Source organism: Felis catus, chromosome D4 (genome assembly GCF_018350175.1).
Source record: "Felis catus isolate Fca126 chromosome D4, F.catus_Fca126_mat1.0, whole genome shotgun sequence".
Taxonomy (NCBI): Eukaryota; Metazoa; Chordata; class Mammalia; order Carnivora; family Felidae; genus Felis; species Felis catus.
Window position 1 is genome coordinate 76,461,907 of NC_058380.1, and position 24,934 is coordinate 76,486,840.

Sequence of the window (24,934 nt, forward strand, 5' to 3'; positions counted from 1 at the left end):
GAGGGGCCCAGCTAAGGTTTTGAGAATTGAAAAGAGTCTGGATGCAATTTAACGAGAGCTCACTCATCCACCTTTGTAGCCGACATCGTTAGTGTCTGAGAATCTCATTCCTGGCAGCTTCCCGCTGGGACAGGCTGGGAACACGGCAGATGTCCCCGGGGAGAGTTCTCTTCTTTGGCCCTTCAACTCCTCAGACTTGAAAGTCTTCCCTCTCGCCTTAGATTCTACATAGCCAAAATCCATCCACAAGTCAAGGTTAATTGCTAATGTTCTCTCTTGCACTTTCTTAATCCTTTTGGTCTGGAATTGCTTTTTTCTTTTCCAACCCCCCAAGGAACTCCATGTGTATGGCACACATATCCCTTCATTCCTTCTACACATATTTTCACACACATGAAGCCAGAGACCTACCACACTGTACGAGACTTTGTAAGTTAACATTTAAGTCTTCCTTGAACCCCATGCATGACAAAGGGATGAATGTGAGCTCTCAATACTAACACACTACTGATTTTAAGATGCATCATGGATTGGATGTAGCCTTTTACCAAAAGGAGAAAAGAATTAAAAAGAGAAGGAGAACACAAATATGTTACACTATGTTACAGTAACAACAAACGTGATAACTAATGCTTCTAGATAACTCCCCATGTGCCAAACTCAGTGCTCTCCCATGTATTTTGTCACTTGATTCTCAACAACACACCCCTACATGGTATAATCTTCTATCCACATTATCCACAAGGTGAAACACAGCTCCAGAAAAGCTCGTGCAGTAAGCAAGTGGTAGAGGTGGGATTTGAACTCAGGCAGTTCAGCTGGGCTCCATAACCAAAAAAGAACTACCTTACGTAATAAGCTGTATGCTTAGTCAAAACGCAGCATACACAGAGAGAAGTGTGTAAATCGTTATCTATACAGCTTGGTGAATTTTTATAGGAGAACACACCCGTATAACCACCACCCAGATCAAGAAATCAAACACTGCCAGTATCACATAAGTTCTTCCCTGTTTCCCACGAATCACTGCCCTCTCTTTCAACAAAAAGTAATCCTTACCATTTCCTCTACCAGCACAGATTCATTTTTACTATTTTTGAACTTCACATACACATAATTTTGTGCGTCTTCTGTGTCTTCTATAACTCCATATTATATTTGTGAGATTCACTGATGGCAATGTGGGTGGTTGGTTTTTGTTGTTGTTGTTGTTGTTGTTAATATTCATCGCTAGTAGTATTCCATGGCATGACTATTTCATTATCTATTTTGTTTTTTTAACTGATGGGATTTGTGGGGTTTTTTTACACCCTTTTAGGCAGGGTGAACGAATGCTGCTATTAGCATTCTTGAATGTACTATTGGTGGTACATATACACACATTTCTGCTAAGTATATTATTAGAATTAGAATTGATGGATTGCACCATATACTTTAGTAGATTCTGCCCAACAGGTTTACATACAGGTCATGCTAACTTACATTCCCACTACAAAGGTTTCAGAATCCCAGTTGTTCTAGGTTCTCACAAAAATTTGTTCTCATCAGTTGTTTTAAACTTGGCCACCCAACTGGGAAGAGCCTGTATGTTTGACCGCTAAATTGCTCTGCCTTCCATAGTGTGAGATTCTGTATTTTCCAAATGACTTGTCCCAAACTAAAACACAACAAAAAAGTCAACAGGCAAAGCATCTTTAAGTTTTCCTTCTGATTCTGCTGTAATGCTTATCTTTTTCCTTTCTGGCTTGGCTTTTGAACAGCCTTTCCTCTATTCTCCTGGCTGTGATTCTATGGCTTATTATTGGCTATCTATAATTATGATCCATTATTTATTAATTTGTAACATATCATCTGACTGGAACTTGTTAATTCTTTAAACACCCATGATCACTTGCCTGGGCAATGTCATGTCAAACAAGCTTTATTAGTGCAGCTTGGAGAACTCAACCTACACAGCGCGGATTCTTTTGAATGGTGATGACTGCCATCTTTTATCCACCCTTGCAGGGAAACCAATGGGCACTGGTGGGAGGTATGCTGAAGGTAAGACTTAAAAGGCTGTCTGCTATTTCTCCAAGACCAGACAAATCATGAGGGCACCTCTGAGGAGGATAATAACCTAATGCCCTAACCAAACCAAATATTCTTCAAATATCTGTGTAACTTTTCTTTAAAGGAGAACCTCAGTGGTTTGTGAAGGAAGGGTTGAGAAGGAGTTTCCATAGCTACAGAACACCATCCCCTCCTCCCATCCTGAGCAGTTCTGTTCTGGCCCCAACTTGGTGTAAGTGTATGTGCCATGTAAACAGGCACAGCCTTCTTAGCAGGAGGTGAGGAAAAACATCTCCTTGTTATTGACTCATGCCCCCTGAAGGTCTCACCTTTTCCAACTTACCGCACTATCCCTTCTAACTACATATAATACTCTTTCTGAAATGTATGCTAGTACTTATACTTTTTCTTTTCTTTTCTTTCTTTCTTTTTTTCTTTCTTTTTTTTTTTGTTTACATTTCTAAAGATGTTTTAGAGTCCCTGCATGCAGATATTCTGGGCCCTTCTTTTCTGGATTGCTAATTCAATGCAAATCAGATTGGATCAGAAAAGGCAACTGAGTCATCCTGTGGATTATGGTCTTTCTCAATAGCCCAACATAGCATACGACTTTCTTGACTCTGCCTTCCCCATCATCCCCAGTTTCTACTTGAACTCTACTGTGGTTGGAATTTAGTTCATCTAACATGGGTATAATGTAGCACTGGGAATGTATCACATACTAGTGTTAATATATCATGTTACTTAATCATTACAACAACTCTTAAGAGATGTTTCAGTAAAATAATTAAAAACATGGGTTCTGGAGCTCAAGAGATCACGGGCTGAAGCTTGGGTGCAGCACTTACTGGTGAAGGCATCACTCTTATGCCTCACATTTTCTTTTTAATCTGGAAATTCAAATAATAATAGCATCACCTTAAGGGGTTTTTGTTAGAATATAATGAGATAATGTTAGCAAAGGGTTTGGTATGTAATGGATAATCAATGGGTATGAATTATATTATTGTTACACTCTGTGAAGAAGGCACGGTTACTATCCCAATTTTGCTAAGAAAATGGAAAGTTAGCAAATTGAATTTGGCCAGGATCACATACTTCATACACGTTAGACATGGGCTTCTAACTCAGACCTGTTCCAATCTGGAGTGAGTGTTATCATGACACCGGTACCTTCACTGAAATTACAAATTCAATGTCAACAGTACAGAACTTGGAGGAAAGCTAGAGGAGAACTTTCAGCTGATATCAATCAAGATCACTGGGTCTCCTTGAGAATAGCTCCTCAACCAGATGATCTTTGCTCTACTTTTAAAATATGTAATGCAGAGAAACCTTAGCACATGCTTTACTCAAGTCCATTGGCCTCAAGTCTATCAAGAATAGAAATAATGGCAAACTGCCATGAATTTGTGTGTGCGTAAAACCATCTTAGGTCTTAATAATTACCAATTTGTTTCCTAAGTGCTATCCATTAACAATTTATTCTTTTTCAAACTCTCTCTTTTGGGAAATATCAACATCCATGTTAGGGTCATTTCACCATGAAAAGTTGAGAAGGTGAGAATAAACAAATCGCAAAGCAGAGACCAACCCAAACCCAATCCAAAGAGTTGGATTTGGGAGCTTCTTATCAAGATGCCATATACATACTGATGACATCTGGATTCAGAAATGCCCAGAGCCAGCTATGCAGTGGTAGAACCACAATCACAAGGATGAGGCTGGTAAAGCATGATTCTGAGTTCCAATTTAAGAGTGACCAAGCTGTGCATGTGCCGCTTTCAAAAGCCAAATCAGAGTCCATTTTTAGTAACATTAAAATTTCTGGAATGCCTCCCCTAATCAAACTGGAAGGAAAGAAAACAAAAACAAAAACAAAAACTTCCACTAGAAAGCTCCAGAATAGTGACAGGAGCAGATCTAAGGCCACTGGTTTAATTAAATCAATAAACATCTAGTAGTTGTCCAATATGTACTGGGAACTGGGGATTAGAAAGCTAAGTAAGTTATTTTCTTTGACCTTGAGAGATTCACCACATAATGGGACAGAATGATATGTAAGCAACTAATTACAACACAGTAGAGCAAGTCTATAATGAAGTTAACTACAAGGTGCAAACATGTAAGGAAAGATGTAGTCTCCATCCTTTCCTGAATGAAGAACAAATAAATTTGCCCTGTGCATCAAGAACCTATGGATTAGTCCAAAGTCTGTCCCAGTACCAGAGTCACAAAAGAAGCATCTAATTCTCTCATCTTTCACTTTCATGATTCTCCAGTGTACAATATTAAGTAAAGTTCTTTATAAGATATAATCATTAATAATCCCAGGATGAGCCAGATAATGTATTCGCTTCCCTCATATTTTACATAAACCCAGAAGGAGTGTAATACTGTTGAAATATAAACCATCGAGGCCCACCAATGGGGGACACTTCTAGAAGTGTAGAGCATGACATATTGGACAGTGTTCTTCACATCATCTACTAGGCAGGTGCCTACTTCAACAATAAGAAGCCACTTCAGCAAAGAGGTCCCTGTGATCCTGAACCAGAGGGGCTTCTAGTGTGCCAAAGAGCTCTTGGTACACAACAGTGGAGATGACTTCCCTACCTGACATCTGCAGGGTCTTCTGTGACGAGCACATCGGTCTTGCAGCTGGCCAGAGGGTTGATGGACAGCTCCACAGGCGGAACCACAAAGCTTTTGCTGACAGGAAGCCAGAGTCCTTGGCCCAAGCTGAAAGTAGACCTGCAATGTAAGAGTTTCCATTGGGGAACTCCCTGGGAAGCAGAGAGAAAACAGAAAATAGGGGCCCCTCCTTCCATCCCCACTAGGGCTATGTCTTACTTCCCACCCAACTGAGTCCCCTACATTCTCTAGTGCATGATTTTGGCCAACTCTGCCAAGACTTGAATGTCATTACTTAAATGTATTAATCATTTGGCCCACGCACTGCTTTGCATGACTAGTTTTCTTATCCTGACTACCTGTCCTGACTCCCAGTAAACAGCAGGCTCTGTGAGGACAGGGACTATTTTGGCTCTGCTTTCCCAAGCAGTCTTGAGCGAGCAGGAGTTCCATAAGTGGCTGCTAAATCAGCAGGGGCAGTCTGCACAAAGGTGAAGAGCAAGGACCCTGAATCAGTTTGAACCAAAATCTGATTCCCAGTTCTGCCACTTAATTTGTTATATGTCTTCATCAGCTGAAGTACTGACGTTTCATACGAGATTTCATGGAAGTGGCAGGAAGAGGTCCTGTGGCTGTAGAATATTTTCAAAGCACTGGACCAGATAATCAGTGAAGCCTCCTCCAGTTCAAATATCTGAGTTCATAAGTCTAGATGCCAGACAAATGGGAATTAGATTCTCATCAACATTTGGGCCATGATGGTACATTCATGCCAATGAGAGTTCCTCTGTACTCAGTGCAACCTGAATGAAGTTCACAGGCTCCCTTGACTTAGGATGCATGACTATGCCTCCAATCCCCAGCATCACGCCCCAACAAGATTGTCAACTCACCTGAGAATCTTTTCAGGAGCTTGTTCTCCTGTTACTAGGTCATAGCCCCTCTCAAGTGTAGTGTAAGGCCAAGGTCTGTGGAAAGAACAGAAGGAGGGAAAGAAAAGGAGATGGTGTTAGTCAGAAGCAGGTAGGATTCATATGTGGACACTGCTTAAAAGTAGCTTTACAGACAACCAAATTTCACAGGATAATTACAGTTGATCCTTAAATAACAGCCTCACTCCAGTCAAAACTCTGTGTATAACTTTTGATTCCCCCAAACCCTAACCACCAATAGCCTACTGCTTTATTTTGTTGTTGTTGTTTAAAATAGGCTCCCTGCTCAACATGGGGCTTGAACTCATAACTCGAAGATCAAGAATCGCATGCTCTACTGACTAGGCCAGCCAGGCAGCTCAGTAATAGCCTACTGTTGACTGGAAGGTTTACTGATAACATAACCAGTTGATTCACACATATTTTATAGGTTATGGGTATTAGACGCTTTTATCTTACAATAAAGCAGGCTAGAGAAAAGAAAAGGTCATTAAGAAAATCATGAAGAAAATGCATTTACAGTTCTGTACTATATTTATTGAAAAAAAATCTACATGCAAGTGGACCCATGCAATTTAAATCCATGCTGTTCAAACCCATGTACTGGGTAAGACCATTTATAAGAGAACGTCTCCATTTCACAGAAGGACTCGGCACTTTAAAGACCATTTGTCCATTCTGGAGTTTATGGACAAAAACCCGATTCCTTATCAGTCCACTTAAGGAAGTCTTCATTGATTACTTACAGTGTGGGAGGGTGAGTTAAATTTGAGCCTTTGTTCTCTAGAAGATTCATTAATCATGTACCTTTAATATTAAAATGTGATTCAGTGGGAAATGGGATTCGCTGCCCATCAGGTTGTATACGACACAACTGTTGTAGAAAAAGAGTCCTCTTCGTGGAGAGGTTTGGGGCCTGTACTACCATAGCAGAGGAGCAGGGGTCGGCTTTCCACTGTCCCTGCCCTGATGCCCCTTGCCACTCACCCTTCACTCTGTCCCCAGTCACTGCGCACACACAGGTGTCTGTGAACCGGGTCAGGGGCATAGCCTTCATGACAGCTGCACTCTCCTGTAAGCAAAAAGAGAAAGGAGTCTTGTAAAATACCATCTGCCCCAAATAGCCTTCTCCCCTGGTTTCCTGGTTTTCTTAGGAAATTAAAGTGGGCTGCCCAGTTTTGGAAAAGACCAAGGGAAAGAGCGTGTTCTGGTCTCCCCACCACTATGGTTAATAAAGGGTTTATTCCCCTGTTCATCTGCTCGCTTATTCATTCAACAAGTCCTAACCACACTCCCTGCCAGGTTCTCGGCCCACACTGAGGATACAGAGATTAGACACTGAAGGGGATCATGGCTTAATGAGGGAAACAGGAAATGACCTGGTGGCTACAAATGGAGGTCCTTATTTTCAAACATTTAAATTATGATAAAGTACATACATATACATTAAAAGTATCATCAGAAATTCAAATTCTTCTCTCCACTTGAATGAGCAATTCATGTTCATCCATAAGCCCCAAATTAATGTCACCTCTACCAACATACCTTTGATTTCCCCTTCTGGAAAATTTGTGTTCACCTATCACTTCAAGAGTTCATTTTGTTTTGTTGTTATTGTTGTCTTAGTTGGTGTGCCTCTGCCCTTCCCATCTTTCCATTCTTGTTCCTTCCCTCTCCACCCGTCCATCCATCTATCCATCCATCTATCCATCCACGTAACCATACATCATTTTTTATGGCCATATCTCATGCCATGTTGCATGAATGCTTGCTAGCGTTCCACACTACCTTAAGCATCTTCTCCCACTGGCCAAGCTCACTTGGGGTTTCCTTGCATAGCTTTAGAGTTCAGAATCCTGGAAGGTTTCCAAAGTTCTCTGTCCTACCCTCTTCAATTATCAATCCATTGTACACTCCTTAAAGTTGGGTTGAATAAGGTTCAATTTGTTACTGGTTTTTCCTAAGGTGTATTTATAGAATACCCACAGACGCCTTACCAAACATAGATTCTATAAAAAAAAAAAATGACTGGGAAACACTAGACGATTTGTAGAGCCAGTGGTGTGTGACTCTTCATGAAAGTGATACCTAAACAGCTTTCCCAAACCTATTTCATCTTGGGAAGCTTGCTGGTGCAACAGGCCACAAGATTAGTGTCCCATGGCCCGCAACTTGGGAAACGCCGTTGGAAACTGCCCTGCCTTATCCCACTGTGTACAACAGAGTAGATCCTCAATACTGTGCATTGAATGAATAATTAACTATCTGGGGCACCTGGGTGGCTCAGTCGGTTGAGTGTCTGACCTTGGCTCAGGTCATGATCTCACAGTTCTTGAGTTCCAGCCCCACACTGGGCTCACCACTGTCAGTGTGGAGCCTGCTTTGGATCCTCTGTCCTCCTCTCTCTCTGTCCTTTCCCCGCCTGCGGGTGTGCGCACTCTCTCTCTCTCAATAATAAATAAAACACTTAAAAAATAATTAACTATCTGTTATGGCTCATAAATTTCTAGACTATTGCTGTCAGGTTGCTTTCTTTCTCATCTTCAGGTGATCTACTCTCTCTCTCTCTCTCTCTCTCTCACACACACACACACACACACACACACACACCTGCAACTCTTCAATCCTACAGTGATTCTGACTGGCCTGACCTGAGTGTTTTTGAACCATGTTTCACAGAAATGTGTAATTCAAAGGAATAGACTTAGGAAACTTGCAACTTTTAGATTTGAATTTCCCTTAAACATTTGTATTTTTAAATCTCAGTCATAGTAAAAAATAAATAAAGGCTAAATGCTCAGATGTTGTGTAATAGAATTCAGGACACTGGAGAGCACTGTCATATTAAGTCCAGTTGCTAGGTAAACACATTTTATGCAAACCTCATTTAAAAACAACCACTACCCCCCAAACCCACACAAACACCCTCTCCTGTCATCTCTGTTTCATTGAGGAGGATACCGGAGCCTGGGAGCTGAGTGCTAACGAGGCCATGCATTTTACGACTACAGATTTTGTGAATCAAGGTTCTTTTCAACCTGTGCTACCAAAACACAACACAGCAGAGAATATACACTAGGTTAACAGGTTCTACAACTATCACCCATAACTCCTCTTTTCAAAACATTTGTACTCACCAAACAACCTCATTGTTTTCATGGGTTCACCAAAAATATTATGCATTTGACCTTATACAAAGCATTCCGAGTGTTAAAAAAAAAACTCTCTAATTTGTTTTATACATTATAATGCTGCTTCATCTTTGTAACCCCGGCATTCACAAGTATTTGGCAAACAGCCTGCGCTTGATAAATGTTGGCTGAGCCAAAGTGGTAGTGAGACAGAATAAGAAGTGATGGATGGGTAAGAGGTACTACTACAAATATTCAGAATGGAGATCACCAAAAGGCAGAAGAAAGAGGGAGACAGAGAGAGAGAGAGCTCTACCTTTCCCCTTCTCTGGATACCTGGTAAATAGGAGGGGGCTGCTCGCAGGCAGGAACGTTCTCTGTAACTCTCTTCTCCAACAGCAAGTTCAAGTGCTCTAACAAATGTGTGTGCTGTAGGTGTGTGCAAGCTAATGAGCTGATTGTTGCCAGAGGTAAGGAAAATGGAAGAAGAGGGAGGAGATCCTTGAGATTTCGGTGAGAATAATTTACCAAAAAGGGGAGGGTAGGAGTCACTAATGATGTGTTAAAATGCTACAGTCCCGTCATGAAATATTCATCACTTTAAATATGCCTAATATTAAATATTAAAAGTCCTGGCATTTGTCCTCGAGACTCCCAGGGCTGATTTATGATCTGCCGCAACCACAGACCTCATGACTTGTAATGGAAGAGGTAAATAGTTACCTCTGGTGGAGGGACAGGAAGTCAGGCTGGGGCAGGCAAGAAGGGCCGAGAAAGGAGGGCCTTTCTTTTTGAGGGAAAGGGCACTGCTCAGTCAGGTTCCTGTTTCTCCGATCTGTGACTCTGCAGGAAAGGGCACAGGTTACGGTCCCCCTTTCCCTCTGGTTGGGAATATTGAGAGAATGAGAGATCTATACTGAGGAAGGTTACTGCTATATTTTGTGTTTCTTTCTCGCATGCTTACCAGGCAAGTTTCCCCGTTCTCAGAACAGATCATTAATTACTGACTTGCATTATACAACAAATATGTATTTTGCAAATGAGAGGCGAGACATCCACTCTGGAGGCCCTGAAAAGGTTACCTGGAGGGGCACCTTGGTGGCTCAGTGGGTTAAGTGTCTGATTTAAGCTCAGGTCATAATCTCACAGTTCGTGAGTTTGAGCCCCGCATTGAGTCCTCTGCCGTCGGCAGAGAACCTGCTTCAGATTCTCTGTCCCCCTCTCTCTCTGCCCCTCCCCCACTCATTCTTTAAACAAACTTACTGGAAAAAAAAGAAAAAAGTTACCTGGAGAATAGGAAGTGAGGCAGGGGAGGAATGATGGCTAGAGGCAAACAGACCTGGGTTCTAATCCTCACATTCTCTCTCCCTGGATGGGTCTCAGTTTTCTCATTAATAGAATGGGAAATGACCGTAATGTCAACTCCACAGAGCTGACCGTGAGAGTAAATTGAAGTAGTGGAAAGTAAGGCTCATGGCTCAGGCAGACAAACAGTCCTCCATAAATTTCTTCCTCTTTCCCTTCCGTTCCAAGCCAGCACTCTGTTCTGATATATGCTGGCACATAACTTTAGGAAGACTGCGTAAGTAATTTCCTTCTTCCTGGACCTTAGCTTCCCCATCTGCAAAATGGAAACCTGGAGTAGACGTTCATCAATTCTGAGTGCCAATGAGAGTCAGTCATTTACACAGCCTTTCTGAATCCTGAAACTCTGTTTTCCTGACACTGCTTCAGCCTTAGCTGTGATCACTCTTAGCGACTGGGCTAGGCGTCTCCAGTAAGATTTCCATCAATGCCCTGGCTATTGACTTTATTGACTCCAATTTCCTATTTTGCTGGCTCAGCCAACTCTCCGCTATTTGCAACCAAGCACTTCCTTCTTGCAAGATGCAAGCTTCTGATAGCCAGACCTAGGGATTAACCCCTTCTTCGGATGAGTCCTTTCTGCAACCCTGCCTCTGCATACCCAGAGCAGCCGGGTGGTCAGAACAGCTCTCCAGGGATCCAGGTTTACATGATCTATGATCACCCATGCTCCCTTACTCCTATCACTACAGAAGCTCCTCGAATGAGGAGGCTGCAGCCATCTTGCTCACTGTTGCATCCGCACCCACTGCACTGCCTGGTGCGTAAATAAATGAGGGGGCACATCTCACAATAGTAACATCTATGCCAATGGGATAAAGAAACCATTTTTCTTAAATTTGCCTGTTTTCTCCACTAAGCTGGGCACTTCTTAACTGCAGAAATCTTTCTGTAACCATCTCCATATGCTAGCAATTAGTGTCATGCCTGATGACGAGTAGGCAGCTCATTTGCTGAATGAATGAATGAATGAATGAATGAAGAAATACATTGCAGTTTTCATGAATGCAGGCTGAGTTCATTTAGAATAATGATGGTTCTGCCGAAGACTAGAAGAAACTTCCTTATATGCAGGACAGGTATTTGCCAAGGAAATGGAAAGTATAAACATGAGTGTTGATGAAATGTCTAAAATAGAATTCTATTTCACATCAGAGCAGAAACAGCTCTTAAAGATCAGCTGGGTCACAGCTTCTCAGCTTCATTTTTCCAAGGAACAAATGCAATTTCAGAGAGTGAAGACATTTGGCCAAATCACTGGACTTGGTTTGGGGGAGTCAGGATTAGAACCCAGGGCTCCTGGCCACTACTGTAGCATCCTTCCTGCTGCGTGGGTGATCTCAATGCTTCGATATACCTGGCAACACTTGCTAGGATTTTTTTTCCTTGGTATTTGCCTGCCATCTCTGAACTGCCTATAATGAGAATCTATAACACAGACAAGGATTTTTTTAAATATATTTTTTAAATGTTTATTACTTATTTTGAGAGACAGAGGAAGAGAAAGAATGGGAGTGGGAGGAGGGGCAAATAGAGAGGGAGAGGGAGAGACGGGGGGGGAGAGAGAGAGAGAGAGAGAGAGAGAGAGAGAGAGAGAGAGAGAATCCCAAGTAGGCTCCATACTGTCAGTGCAGAGCCCATCGTGGGGCTCGAACTCATGACCCATGAGATCATGATCCATGAGCTCATGACCTGAGCTTAAATCAAGAGTCAGACGTGTAACTGACTAAGTTACCCAGGCATCCTGGGATTATTATTTTTTTTAAATATAATGAATCCTAGATAACCTTAACAGATTCAAACCATATATTTATATATGATTGATAATGCAGACCTTAAAAAAGAGTTTAATCTCTTCATTAAAGTGGTTTCCATAAAGGAAATCAGTTACATGGATTTTCATCGTGCTAGTTACTGAAACTCTGTATTATCAGCTATATGTGAGTTGCACTGGTATTAATATATTTACTCTTCCTGAGGTGCCTGGGTGGCTCAGTCAGTTAGGTGGCCAACTTCGGCTCAGGTCATGATCTCATGGTTCATGGGTTCGAGCCCCGTGTCAGGCTCTGTGCTGACAGCTCGGAGCCTGGAGCCTGCTTCGGAATCTATGACTCCCCCTCTCTCTCTGTCCCCTCCCCAGCTCATGCTCTGTCTCTGTCTCTCAAAAAATATATTAACGTTAAAAACATTTTTAAAAATATATTTATTCTTCCTGTCCCCTAGGTCCCATTTATTCACTTCTCAATTTATGTTACATACCTTTTTACTCCATAAACTCTTGGGTAAAACACTAGAATCCCTCAACTATGAGCAATCTTGAGTTTATCTTGTGTGGGTTCTTCCAAACCACTTCGAAGTGGACACCGCCTTCATGTTAATCACGTAAAACCAGGATGCTGGTAAAGTAGTTCAGAGCATGGATCCTGGAATCATCTCGTTTTGGATTCAAATCCTGGATATGCCACTTAAATTTGCACGAACTTGATCAAGTGGCTTCACCTCTCTGCATCTGTTTCCTAATCTGTAACAACGCTGCTGTCACTTATCTGCTGGGAAGATCAATGATGTATCTGCAAAGTCTGAACTACAATCTTTGGCAAACTTCTTGCTGAAAACGTTGTGGATGTTTGAGTTTTTGTAATTATTGTTCCAGGATAGGAGGGGGCCAATTTAACATCTTGTTTTCGTGGAAAGAAAAAGTGCTATCTAGATGAAGGATGGTCCCAATTTCAAGGTATGCCCTTTGCAAAGCCAAGAGGATCTATTTCTTGATCTGCAAATTTGAGGCAGCTTGAATGAAATAATCTCCAAAGCTGGTTATGGTGTTTTCAGAACCAGTAACACCTGTTGCCTTTGTCTTTGCTCCTCCTACTGAAGGACACACAGGCATGGACAAGAGGCTAAGCCAGACGGTGCTGCCCCCTCTTTCCTCCACAGCTCAGAAAAGCTTATCACCTGCCCATGATGGCAAGATGAATGCAAAGCCTTCCTCCCAAGTCTGCCTGCTGTCTGGCTATCCTTCTCCCGCCTTGTCATCCTCTTACGATTCCATTTTCACTTGCTTCCAACTCAGCCATCACTTATCATCACAGGCCAGGGACACTGGCTGCTGTTCACTTTCCTATTTATTCTTCTTGTCACTGTGGCTTGCAAAGACATCTCCCTGGGCCCTCAAAGCAGTAAGCGTGTGTGGCATCCTTTCTTGTCCTGACTCCAAAGGGGCCACCTTGGGCCTCTTCACTTCTATCTCTGTGTCGCTGGAGCCCAGCTCAGGGCCAGGCATGCGGTGGGGGAGGCATGAGTTGAGCCTAGCATTACTGGGAGGTTGCTTCATGGTAGGAGTGGTGGAAAACACTTGCCATATGTCACTGCCTGTCATCTCACAGGTCACACCCGTAGGAGTAGGAGGAAGGTTCCAGTGTCCTCATTGTAAAATAAAGAAACAAAAGTTTGGACTCAACTAGTCATTGGGCCAAGGTCACAGAATCAGGTCTTCAAAACCCATGCTCTTTCACACAATCACAAACATCATAACAATAAACATGACCACCAGGATGAGAGAAAGGACAGCTGTCTATAATGTGACAACTATCAGCTGCTAGCCAATAAGCATTAGGAAGAAGAGGAATCTCTAATTCACCCACACCAAAATTAACATCCTGCTGATTTCTAAAATCCCACTATAAGTAAAGATTAAAAATCACTCTTCCAAATATCCCGTGTAATTATTTTATGTGTGGATTGCATTAAATCCATAATGCCTATGTAATGAAGGGTACTTGTGTTGATTTCCTGATAGCAGGGATAATCCACAGGGGAAGCATCATACCTTCTAACTAAGCATCTACTATGTGCTGACCTTACCTAGTTACCTTTGGTATCCATACTGGCAGGACGATATTATTGGTTCCACTATAAAAACTATGTATGAGGTTGAGGCCTGCAGAGGGTAAGCAAGCTGCCCAGGGTTGTTGAACATCCAAGTCCAGTCTTCTGACTCCTTCCCTAGCTATGTGATGCCTTTCTGAGAATCTGCTTGGAGAGAGTGTGGAAAAAAGCATAGGAATGGGAGATCGGGGTCGGGGTGGGGGGGTGGGGGAAGGAAAATGTACCCTGTGCTGGACTGTATTACTGGGGTCAAGTCTTCATTTCCTGTAGTAGTATGCATGCCTGTCCTTGCCATGGTTGACTGTGGGAACAGAGATTTCTTCTCTAGCCTTTGTCTTCAGGCTTAGCATGTCACTTGATTTTTTGGCCAATGGGATGGTAGCAGACATGATGTGAACACAGGGGCCAAATGTGCTTGAAATGTGCTGGGTGGCTGGGCTTGCTCTCTTACGTTACTGCCTCTTGCCATGAAAAAACCACACTCTAGGGGCACCTGGGTGGTTCAGCTGGTTAAGCATCTGACTTCAGCTTAGGTCATGATCTCACGGTTGTGGGTTTGAGCCCCACGTTGGGCTCTGTGCTGACAGCCCAGCGCCTGGAGCCTGCTTCTGATTCTGTGTCTCCCTCTCTCTCTGCCCCTCCCCTGCTCATGCTCTACTTCTGTTTCTCAAAAATAATAAACGTTGAAAAAACTTAAAACAAAAAGAAAGAAAAGAAAACCATTCTCCAAGTAGTGGCTGGTGCAAGAAGAATGAGAGGCACGTGGAACAGAGCAGAGACAAAAGTGCAGCTGAGTCCTGGCTAGACTGGTCCACCCGGATGTGTAACAAAGGGGGAAAATGCTTATAGTTGTTGACAATAAAACACTGTGGCTGTTTGTCATGAAGCATTGCTGGAGCAGAAGTGGATATACCTCCAACATACATTCCCTCCACCTCCTATGAACATTGGTCCTGCTTTCTTCCCAAACCGGAAACCTTAGAAAAATCTCTGACTGGACTATGTTACCACCCTCAACATCCAAATGGCACCTGAATCCCAATGATGCAGCCTCCTTACTGTCACTCAGGCCCATCCATTCCCAGCTTTCCCACTATCACTGCCCTGGGGCAGGCTCTGGTCATCGTCTACGTGCACTGTTGATAAAGTCTCATCACTGCCAATAAGCTTTCCGTGTCCCGCCATCAATCTGAGTGATGGCCAGTAATCTTTTCAAAGACCCTACATCCATCGCTTATCCCCCAAACTGTCAGTGGCTTCCAGTAGCTCTCAGGACAGAGTTCACATGCCCTAGACCAACATCCAAAGCCCTTCGTGACTGGCCCCAGCCAACTGTCCCAGCCTTATGAACTGCTCTCCCTCCCTTGTACCTTTCTTGCCCTCACATCCTAATTGGTTTGCTGATGGTAACAGGGCCATCCAAGACCCACCTGCAGACCAGGGGCTGCTTCTTCCAGCAGTTCTGCCCTGAATCCACTCACTCCTTGAGAAGAGCAGAGGCTGAGAACTGGAGAGAGACATATTCAACAGTGGAGATACCAGGGGTTGAGAGGGGAATAGGGGGTGAAGAGAAAATTAAGTAGCAAAATGATTATTTAGTAAAAGAATGAGATCATTTTGGCAGTTTTGAATGTAAGCATTGTCATCAGGGAATATATTTTACATGCTGACCCCTCTGCAACCTTGGACAAATCATTCTGCTTTTGTAGACCGCAGCCTTTCCATCTATAAAGTGAGTGGCAAATACACGGGGATCCCCAAACGCCCTTCCAAATCTTGTTCACATCCCAGTCCTTGATTCTTCTTCTAACGCACTCTAGTCTTGTCTGTTGAAGTCAGCATTTCCCCCAGGGACCGAGGGGCAGCGAGGCATGGGGTTGGAGAGGGTTGGAAGTTTGGAGAACAGAGGTTTGGAAAGCAGAAAAGCACAACTGGAGTGAAATAACAAGAGACTAGGATTTGGATCTTTGTAAAGTGAGGGACCCGTCTCTAGAGGTCTGCTCAGCCAACTGTGCTATAGCCTAGGGCAGGTCCCCTTTCTTCCTGGGACTCAGTCTCTCTATATACCCTGAGAAGGCTGGTCCAGATGACATCTAAGCAAACTCACAAGGGCATCTCTGCTGTCCCTTTTTTCCTTACACTGTTGGAGTGACACGTTTCAGCCTTGGTCTTCCCCATACATTTGAGACACATTTGGATGCCTGCATTCAACTTGCCGGCCCCTCATTGCCATTCATCAACACGCTTCTGAGAGCAGGGAGAAAAAAAAATAGAGGCCAAGGGGTTGTGGTAGCACAGGCTGGTGATCAGGACTGATAGAGATCAGAGTCCCTCATCAAGGCCACATAGGGGCTAATTGGCACTGACTCCGCTCATGTGAGCAGCCTGTGCAGAATGACCTGGGCTCTGAAAAGCCGCCAGCCAGGCCACACCAGGGATCCCACCTCGGAGGCTCAGCCGGGGCGAGCCCTCTCCCCCTAGCCTTGTTCATCCCTGAGTGAACCACACACCACACACAATCATCGATAAATTATTGTTTGGGGAAAAATCATGTAGATAAGACACTCTCTCAAAATTATGGCAACTGAGGATGGAGGGGAACAAAGACCTCTCGCCAGCAGCCTGGGACACACACAGATGCAGACATCCCCAACAACCAGCAAGAATCACGGAATTCCTAACATGAATGCACAGAGCTGGGCCTGCTGGCGAAGGGCTGCCCTTCCCCACCGCTGCCCCCACCTCACCCAGGTGCCTGTATTATCCATGCTTCTTAGGCCAACCCGGCCTGGGTCAGGGGCCAAGGGTAACCAGCTGGAGAAAGGAAACCGGCATTAGCACGGGTATTAACATTCTGGGGCTGAGTCCTCAGCTATGACCAGACCAAGTGGCCTGGATAAGTTGCTGTGTTACTCCGGGCTTCAGTTTCGTCATCAGAAAATGGACACCTTAACCCCAATTTTGTTTTTGTTTTTTATTTAAAAAAAACTTTTTTAATGTTTAATTTTGAGAGAGAGAGAGAGACCATGGGCACACATGCAAGCAGGGGAGGGGCAGAGAGAGAGGGAACAGAGGATCTGAAAGCAGGCTCTGTGCTGACAGCAGAGAGCCTGATGCGGGGCTCAAACCCATGAACCCTCAAATCATGACCCAAGCTGAAGTCAGATGCTTAACAGATTGAGCCACACAGGTGCCCCAGTTAAACCCAATGTTTTAAAAGTGTCACAGGGATTGGAGATAACATATTAAAGACAATGACACATCAGCGGACGTGCAGGCAGCATTCAGTTAAGTGTGAGCTGTTACCACTGTTTGTTGTTAGTATTACGGACAGCATGGCCACCACGGTGGACCCCCGGGCCGCACTTCCTCTCTGGCTTGGTGCCCTTGCCCTTGTCTGCAGCAACAGCTTTCCTCCCAGACTTCTGCTGTGTGGATTCCTCCCCTTCTCCTCCTCACATGGTCCTTGCCTCATCTCTGGTCCAGATCTTACTTCATCCAACCATTTTTCATTCTTAGTATGATTCCTCTGTGCCTGGGACAGGTGGGATCGCGGCACAGAGACGAATCCATCCTATTCTCTCATCACAAGCAGGTGACACTTGGGTGTCATTGAGAAAAAAATACATTGCTACCACAAGGTGTGATTTGGGATGGGGAAGGGAGTGTGTGCAAAGAGCCACAGGGTCACAGGAAAGAGCATCGAACTCTGCCCCAAGGTTGAGGACATGCCAGCAAAGAGGGGGGCTAAAAATAACAAGAGGGGACACTAAGACACCTGCCAAGCAGTTTTAGAAGTTTTTTACATACATTAACTCATGTCCCTCACAACAAGCCTATGAAGCAGGTTCTAGTTTCAATCCCATCTTACAGATGAGGAGATTGAGGCCAAGAGGGGTTAAGTAACTTGCTGGCCTGATGTCACAATGCGAAGAGTGCCAAGGCCAGCACTGGAATCCAGCAGACAGTGCCGTTCGCCCCAGGCCACACAGCTTCTCTCTCAAGGCGGGTGTAGGAGTTTGCCAGACAGAGGGAAAGGCAAAGGAAGGAGGCAAAGGAAGGTCATAACACAGATGGCCCTTTGGTTCCTTGGGTCCTCAGAGGCAGAGGGTTTAGCAGGCACTGAGGACCTGCTACTCATTCCATAGGTGTGGGGATGGAACCCTGGGAAACCCATAGTCCCTCTACAAAAAGGGTCATTCCCAAATACTGAATCCAAGCACTGTGCACGGAGAGAGGGCATTTAAGGCAGAGAACACAGGCACTAAAGTCAGGACAGGGTATGAGCTCTGCATGTGTCATCCAGTGGCTCCATGATTGCACAATTTCCTGTCTCTGCCCAAGGCTCTATTTCCTCAGTTCTACAACGAGTTTGATCTGGCCTGTCCCTTTCACTGCATGACATCTAGAATGCTTTATCCCCAGTATGGGCTCCATAAGCACAGCCTGCTATTGCTATGATTATTACTAGGGAATTGGCTGCCTTAATGTTCTTTCCTGCCCACAGCTCTGATCTTGGATCCCTTGGCTGTCATTTGGGAAAGGGAAAAGGCTGGGAGTTGCTTATGGATCCTGTTGAGCATGATGTATTTGATCTACCCTCTCACCTTCAATCCACCCAGTCACTCTGTGAAAGCAGGGGCTCATGTCCTGATTTTATAGAGGAGGAAACTGAAGCCCCCAGGGGTTAAACGATCGGCCTCCAGTTTGCAGAGCAAGAAAGTAACAGGATCAGGATTCGAATCCTGTTCTTCTGTACTCTGGGAGTCAGAGCTCCCCAGCACTAGTTAAGATGGGGGAATTCAGCATGATCCTGAGTGTCACTCAAAATGACCCACTATGGTGGCTCTACCTGGCCGCCTACCACACCTCTATTGGACCTTCCAGGATATAGATGAGATAAGGCTATGTGGTTGTCAGTACCTCGGCACCTGCCCCACCCACCATGGTTTTGTTTCCCACAAGCTGATGGTTGGCCTTGTTCAATATCCTTCATCTCTCTGAGCCTCACCCTTCTAACCCAAAAGACAGGGAACATAAGCCCTGTCCCATCCCATTCACAAGGATGCAGTAAGGATAAAATATACACTATTTTATTCAGGACACATGATGATTAATAATGCCGTGGTTCCCCACTTGCACAAAACCTGAACCTTCAAAGTGAAATATACAAAACAGATTAAGCAGAGGGTAATTATTCATTTTGCAAAAGAGTTCTTCAGTATACAAAAGAGATGTACTGATGGTTTTTGTTTTTTTTTTTCAAACATCAGCTATCTTTGTGAGTTTGGAATCAAATCTCATTTATAAAATTAAACCAAGAAAGAATAATGATTTTCCAGATGTGCACTGAGTACAATGGGCCGCACACACACATGCATCCTGCCTGTGCCATCCACGCCCTAAAGCAAGGTGGTCCAGACACCAGGAGGAGGGAGGCCTTGCCTCTGGCTAGTCAGGAACTGGGGGAAAACAGAGAAGCGGTGGACATCATGTGAAACCTGCACTCTGTTCAGAGGGGTCCGTTCCTGAGAGTGACCTCAGCCTCAGCTATATACAGGCAGATGGTCAGGGTCACAGTTAGCTTTCCTGGGAAACTAGAGAACTGTCATTTCTAGTACTTCCATCTGGAATATTGTACCATTTTACAGTAATGTGTATGTCAGCTGAACGCAGCTCATTTCCCCTCTGCTAACCACATTCCTGGTTGTATTCAAACTCATGCTCTTGCTCCCCTTCTCCTTCTTGCCTCTCTTCTGTTTGATGGTTCTCTCTTCCCCTCTTCTCTCTCGTTTTTGTTTCTCGGTGTTTGGCGTTTGCTCCTGCCTCAGTTTCCTTCTTTGGTCTCTTCTTTTCCACCTTTGCCTTTCTCTCCATGTGTGCCTCTCTATCCCTCACCGTCCTCCCTCCTGTAAGCCTCTTTCCTTTGTAGCCCTCTCCAGGGAAAAAAGACCTTGAGTTTAAGTCAGACGGGTTCAGGTTAAGTCCCCAGATCCACTTTGTCCACAGAAAAGACACAAAAAAGGGACAGTCTGTCTACTTCAAGGGTTAATGTGATGATTACAAAAGATATGGTAAGTAAAAGTGCCTAAGCAAGGACTTCAGTTACACCCTGTTAATTCCACTCCCCTACTTTCCTTCCTCTTTCCCTTGATTTCTTTCCCTGAATTTCCCATCCATTCCACTCCCTTTGCCTCAGTCTCACACAAGCACGCACACCACAGCCTATTCACCACCCTCTGCCCCAGGTACCCCCCCACACCCCTCCCCAGGCTCTGCCTCTCACCCCCTGCCCCAAGCAGCCCCCACATTCAGGCAACGATTTACTTGCAGAACAGCACAGGCTCCCATAACTAAAATGCAGATTCTTTACAAAATATTTTGCGGTACATTTACTGGTATCTGATAGAGAATCATGAATCATTAAAATTAAGCAACGTGTGTCCAAGTGGCCTGCACCAGGTTTCACTAGGGAGTCAGACTTTGCTATTCAGTCCATTTCTGGACATTGGAAAGATTGCACCAAACCATTCCTACTGTATGGGGTGAGGTCACTTGACCTTGCCTGACTTGTGTAGAGCATCTTGAATTCCTGGATGTCCTATCCAGAGGAACAGTCTTGGTGTGATCAGCATAAAATCCATACACCTCTCCCACCCCTGTTGTCTGGTAGAAACCCATCTATTGACATTTCAATTAAAATACCATTTAACAAAAAGTAACCAAAAGGTTGGGACCACACACACACACACAAACCCACACACACACACTCCTCTTTTTCAGAGACCTTTTAATCACCTACATTGAAATGAAAGCAGCCTCCATCCAGAAGAGAAAGGGCAGTGTGGTGTCATAGGTGGCTCCCTTTGGTGACACCAAATAACCGGAAAAGGCCATTGCTAATGCCAAGTGCTGTGTTTTAAATGGTTTTGTGGTGGCCCCTTTTTCTCAGAAATCTATCACCACGCCTTCCATTCCATAATGATGAAGACTTTTGTGGGCTAAGCATTATCAACACTAGGGGTTCTTTTTGCCCCTGATTCAATAATTTCCATTTGTTGAACCCATATAGTTGCCATATTATGTGGCAGGTCCTTTGTACTGATTTTAATCGTCACAATAACCCTAGCAAAGGTGAGTACATTTTCCTCTGATGAAAAGGAGCTTGGGGAAAATTAAGCAATTTGCTCCAAACCACACCAACAGTTACAGGCAGAGACAAGATTTTAACCCACATCTGCCTCTTTCAGTGCTTCCACTTTTTTCCCCTTTTCCCTACTGCCTCTCCAAAAACAAAACAGCCCACACTGGGAGCAGCTTGATTTTGAGCAAACGGAGGTGGTGGCAGTGTGTCATATCTCCCTCCCTGCTGACTGACTCAGTCCTGGTTCTCAGTCAATGTTTGTGAAAGGAAGACATTAATGAAGCTGACAGGGGACCTACCCTGCCCCAGATGTCCTGCACTGAAACGCCTCTTTGCATGAATGCGTGGACTGGATCATAAGCCTGGAAGACAGACCTGAGAAAACACTGCCAGAAGCTGATACCACCTTCAGAAGCTGTAAAAGGCTTCTGAAGACACTGACCCAAGTTGCAGCTTGGAGGCCCACATTCCAAGAATAAAATATTTGACTGCTTAAGTTGTTCTCAAGAGATGGGGAAATCTAGCTTCAGCGTGGTGGTCAGGAGACCTCTACTCTGTTACAAACTTCCTGAGTGATTTGAGTCAGGCCCAGACCCTCTCTGAACGCCAACCTCATCCCTGTAGAAAGAGGGGGTTGGAATACATGGCCTGCACAGTGCCTCCAAGCCTGGGCCTCTGAGCTCTTTGAACCCCCAACTGGCCCCTAAAGGAGACTCTTCGAAGGCTTCTCAGGAGAAGGGTTGGAGCAGCTACTGTAGTGAGTTAATACTTTCCCCTTCCAAGTTTAGGGGGCGTCCAGGGCTGTGCAATGCAGGGTTGACACCCACAGATGAGCACCTCTGTAGATTTTGTGTCCGAGCCTCCTCACTCACCTCCCTGAGTCCCAGCCCTGTTCAGCACAGTGCTCAGAAAATCTCTGCTCAGCCCCCACTCGTGGTGCATGTTTGTGGCACTGGTTCACTTCTCCTCTCATTCCAGATCACTGATACCTGTTATTGTCTGAATGTCTGTGTCCTCCCAAATTCATATACTGAAGCTCCTAACACCAACATGATGGTATTTGGAGGTGGGGCCTTTGGAAAATAATCAGGGTTAGATGAGGTCAGCCCTTGTGACGGGATGAGAAGAAGTGGAGGAGAGACAGATTTCGCACAGTCTACGTGCACACACGCAAGCACGTAGGTGTGGAAGAAAGGTCATGTGAGGACACAGAGAGCAGTCAAGAGGTCAGTCTTCCACAAGCAGGAAGAACACTGTCATCAGGAACCAATTCAGTGGTATCTTGATGTTGGGACTTTCCAGCCTCCAGAGCTGTGAGAAAGAAGATTAGGTTGTTCAAACCACCACTCCATGATATTTTGTTACAACAGCCCAAAGCGACTAAGACAGTGTCATCCTCTCCTGAGTCTTTAGAGACAGTGTGAAAACTGGTCCTGGATCTCATCCACATGTGGGGGACATAGCATTGGATTCCTCATTTCTGATGTCAAAGCTTGAATTCGGTTTGTTAGAAAACTCGAAGGGACAGAGATGATAGTGTCTTTTGCTCACTATCCCCAACACTGGGCACACGGCCCGGCATATAATTGGTGCTCACTGAATCACAGCAATGAATGAGATCCAACATCTTGATTCCAATCACTTCTTTCCACCACCACAGCCGTCACCCTGGCCAAAGCCATCATCACCTTTGGCCTGGATAACCCTATTGGTCTTCCAAGGAGCCCCCTTGCTACCACTCTTTCCTATGTCCCTAAAGATTTTTCTCAGTGTTGTAGCCAGAGTGATCCTTCGAAAAGATAAGTTAGATGACAACAGCTTCTGGTCAGAATGCTCTTGTGGCTTCTCATTGAGTTCAGGTTGAAAGCCAAGGTTCTTACAATGTACTACAAGTCTCTGGGCCTCTGGTCCCACTGTGATCCTAGCTCCTAGTATTCAGCTAGTGTTCAGTGAAGCCCAGGAACATTCTCTTACCTGGTCTTCCTCAAATATGTGAGGCGCAATCTGCTCTCAGAGCCTTTGTTCCAGCCGTTCCCTCCACCTGGCCGGATATTCCCCCCAGTATCCACAAAGCATGCTTTGCCCCCCCCCATCTCCTCAGTCATGCCTACCTTGAACACCCTACTGAAATTTGCAACCACCTCTCTCCTCCTCATTCACAGCCCACTCTTCCTGCAGCCTCTTTATAAAAAATACCATCTTCTAACATAGGATACAACTTACTTGTTGTATTACATATATTCTAATTATGTTTGCCCCCTGCCCCACTTGAATGCGAGCTCCATGATGGCAACAATTTTTATCTATTCTGTTCATTCTGTCAGTATCTGACATCCTGCTTGAACTAGATGATTGAGAAATAAATACCAGTTGAATGTTAAATAAACAAATACATGAATAAATGAATAGATACGAAAACCAGTTATTTAACTCAGATGTAAAAGTATTAAATCAACCTACTAGACCAGGGGTTGGCAAATTTTTTTCTGGAAAGGGCCAGCTGGTAAATATTTTAGGTTTTGCAAGCTACAGGATCATAGCTTTTCAACTCTACTACTGTAGAAAACAGTCATAGGCAATATGTAAACTAATAAGCATTGGCTGTGTTTCAATAAAACTTTATTTCTGAAAAACAGCCGTTGTCCTGTGAGCTGTAGTTTTGCCGACTGCTGCACTAGACTATCTATCATGTCGGGCACTGGGTCTCATTTTGTTCTCCGTTAAATCCCAGTGCATAGCACAGCACCTAGCACAGCACTGTCACTCAATAAATAATTTGAATTAAATGACACATAAATGACATGTAGTTCCTTCCACTCTTCACTCTCTGTCACAGCACTGTCCAAGTGCATTTGCTACATGGTTAACTTTCTACATCTATGATCTCCAAAATGGCAGCCACTAGCCTGTGGCTACTGAGCACTTGAAATATATGTGAATTAATTTACTTTTTAATTTAAACAGCCACATATGGCTAGGGGCTACCATATTGGACAGTATAGCTCTATCACAAACATTGGTTTGCTACATGATCCAGTTCTAGTCCCTCCCCATCTAGGAAGACTCACCTGACTGCTAAGGCTTATAGTAACTATTATATTTTTTAATCCTACAATTCTCATTTTATTCAATTTATGTTTTGACCACAGCTACAACAATACTTAATGTTCATTGAGCTTTGTGCACCAGGCATTGTGCTAAGTGCTTAATATGTTTTATCTAGTTTAATGCTGGGCAGAGCACTGGCTTTCAACAAAGATTTGAAATACACATTCAAAACTGGAGAGCACTCAGAGAAAATCTAATGAATAGCTGATCCTTGAACAACATGAGGGACAAGGGTGCTGGACCCCAGGCACCACTGAAAATCCATGTATAATTTTTGACTCCCCCAAAGCTTAGTTACTAATAGCCTACTATTGACTGGAAAGCCTTACTGATAACACAAATGGTCAATTAACACATATTGTGCATGTTATATGTATTATATACCATATTCTTTTTTAAAAATTGTTAACGTTTATTTATTATTGAGAAACAGAGAGAGACAGAGAATGAGCATGGGGGCGGAGGGCAGCAGGCAGAGAGAGGAGGAGACACAGAATCTGAAACAGGCTCCAGGCTCTGAGCAGTCAGCACAGAGCCTGATGCGGGACTCAAACCTACATACCTGGAGATCATGACCTGAGCCGAAGTCAGATGCTTAACTGACTGAGCCACCCAGGCATCCCTATATACTATATTCTTATAATAAAGTAAACTAGAGAAAAGAAAATGTTATGAAGAGA

The 24,934-nt window shown here is 44.1% G+C and overlaps 1 protein-coding gene across 7 annotated transcripts in view; it reads right to left on the reverse strand.

Annotated features, from left to right (window-relative positions):
- ASTN2 (astrotactin 2) overlaps positions 1-24,934 on the reverse strand; it is an 882,958-nt gene that overhangs the window by 459,489 nt on the left and 398,535 nt on the right. For 6 of the 7 annotated variants that reach the window (XM_023242644.2, XM_011288658.4, XM_045043398.1 and 3 more), the window contains 3 exons: positions 6,606-6,690; positions 5,580-5,654; positions 4,669-4,806 (listed from right to left, as the gene is read on the reverse strand). In XM_023242644.2, coding sequence (XP_023098412.2) covers positions 4,669-4,806; positions 5,580-5,654; positions 6,606-6,690 — 298 coding nt within the window. The remainder of the gene's footprint in view (positions 1-4,668; positions 4,807-5,579; positions 5,655-6,605; positions 6,691-24,934) is intronic. The other variant, XM_023242646.2, reaches the window with a different exon arrangement.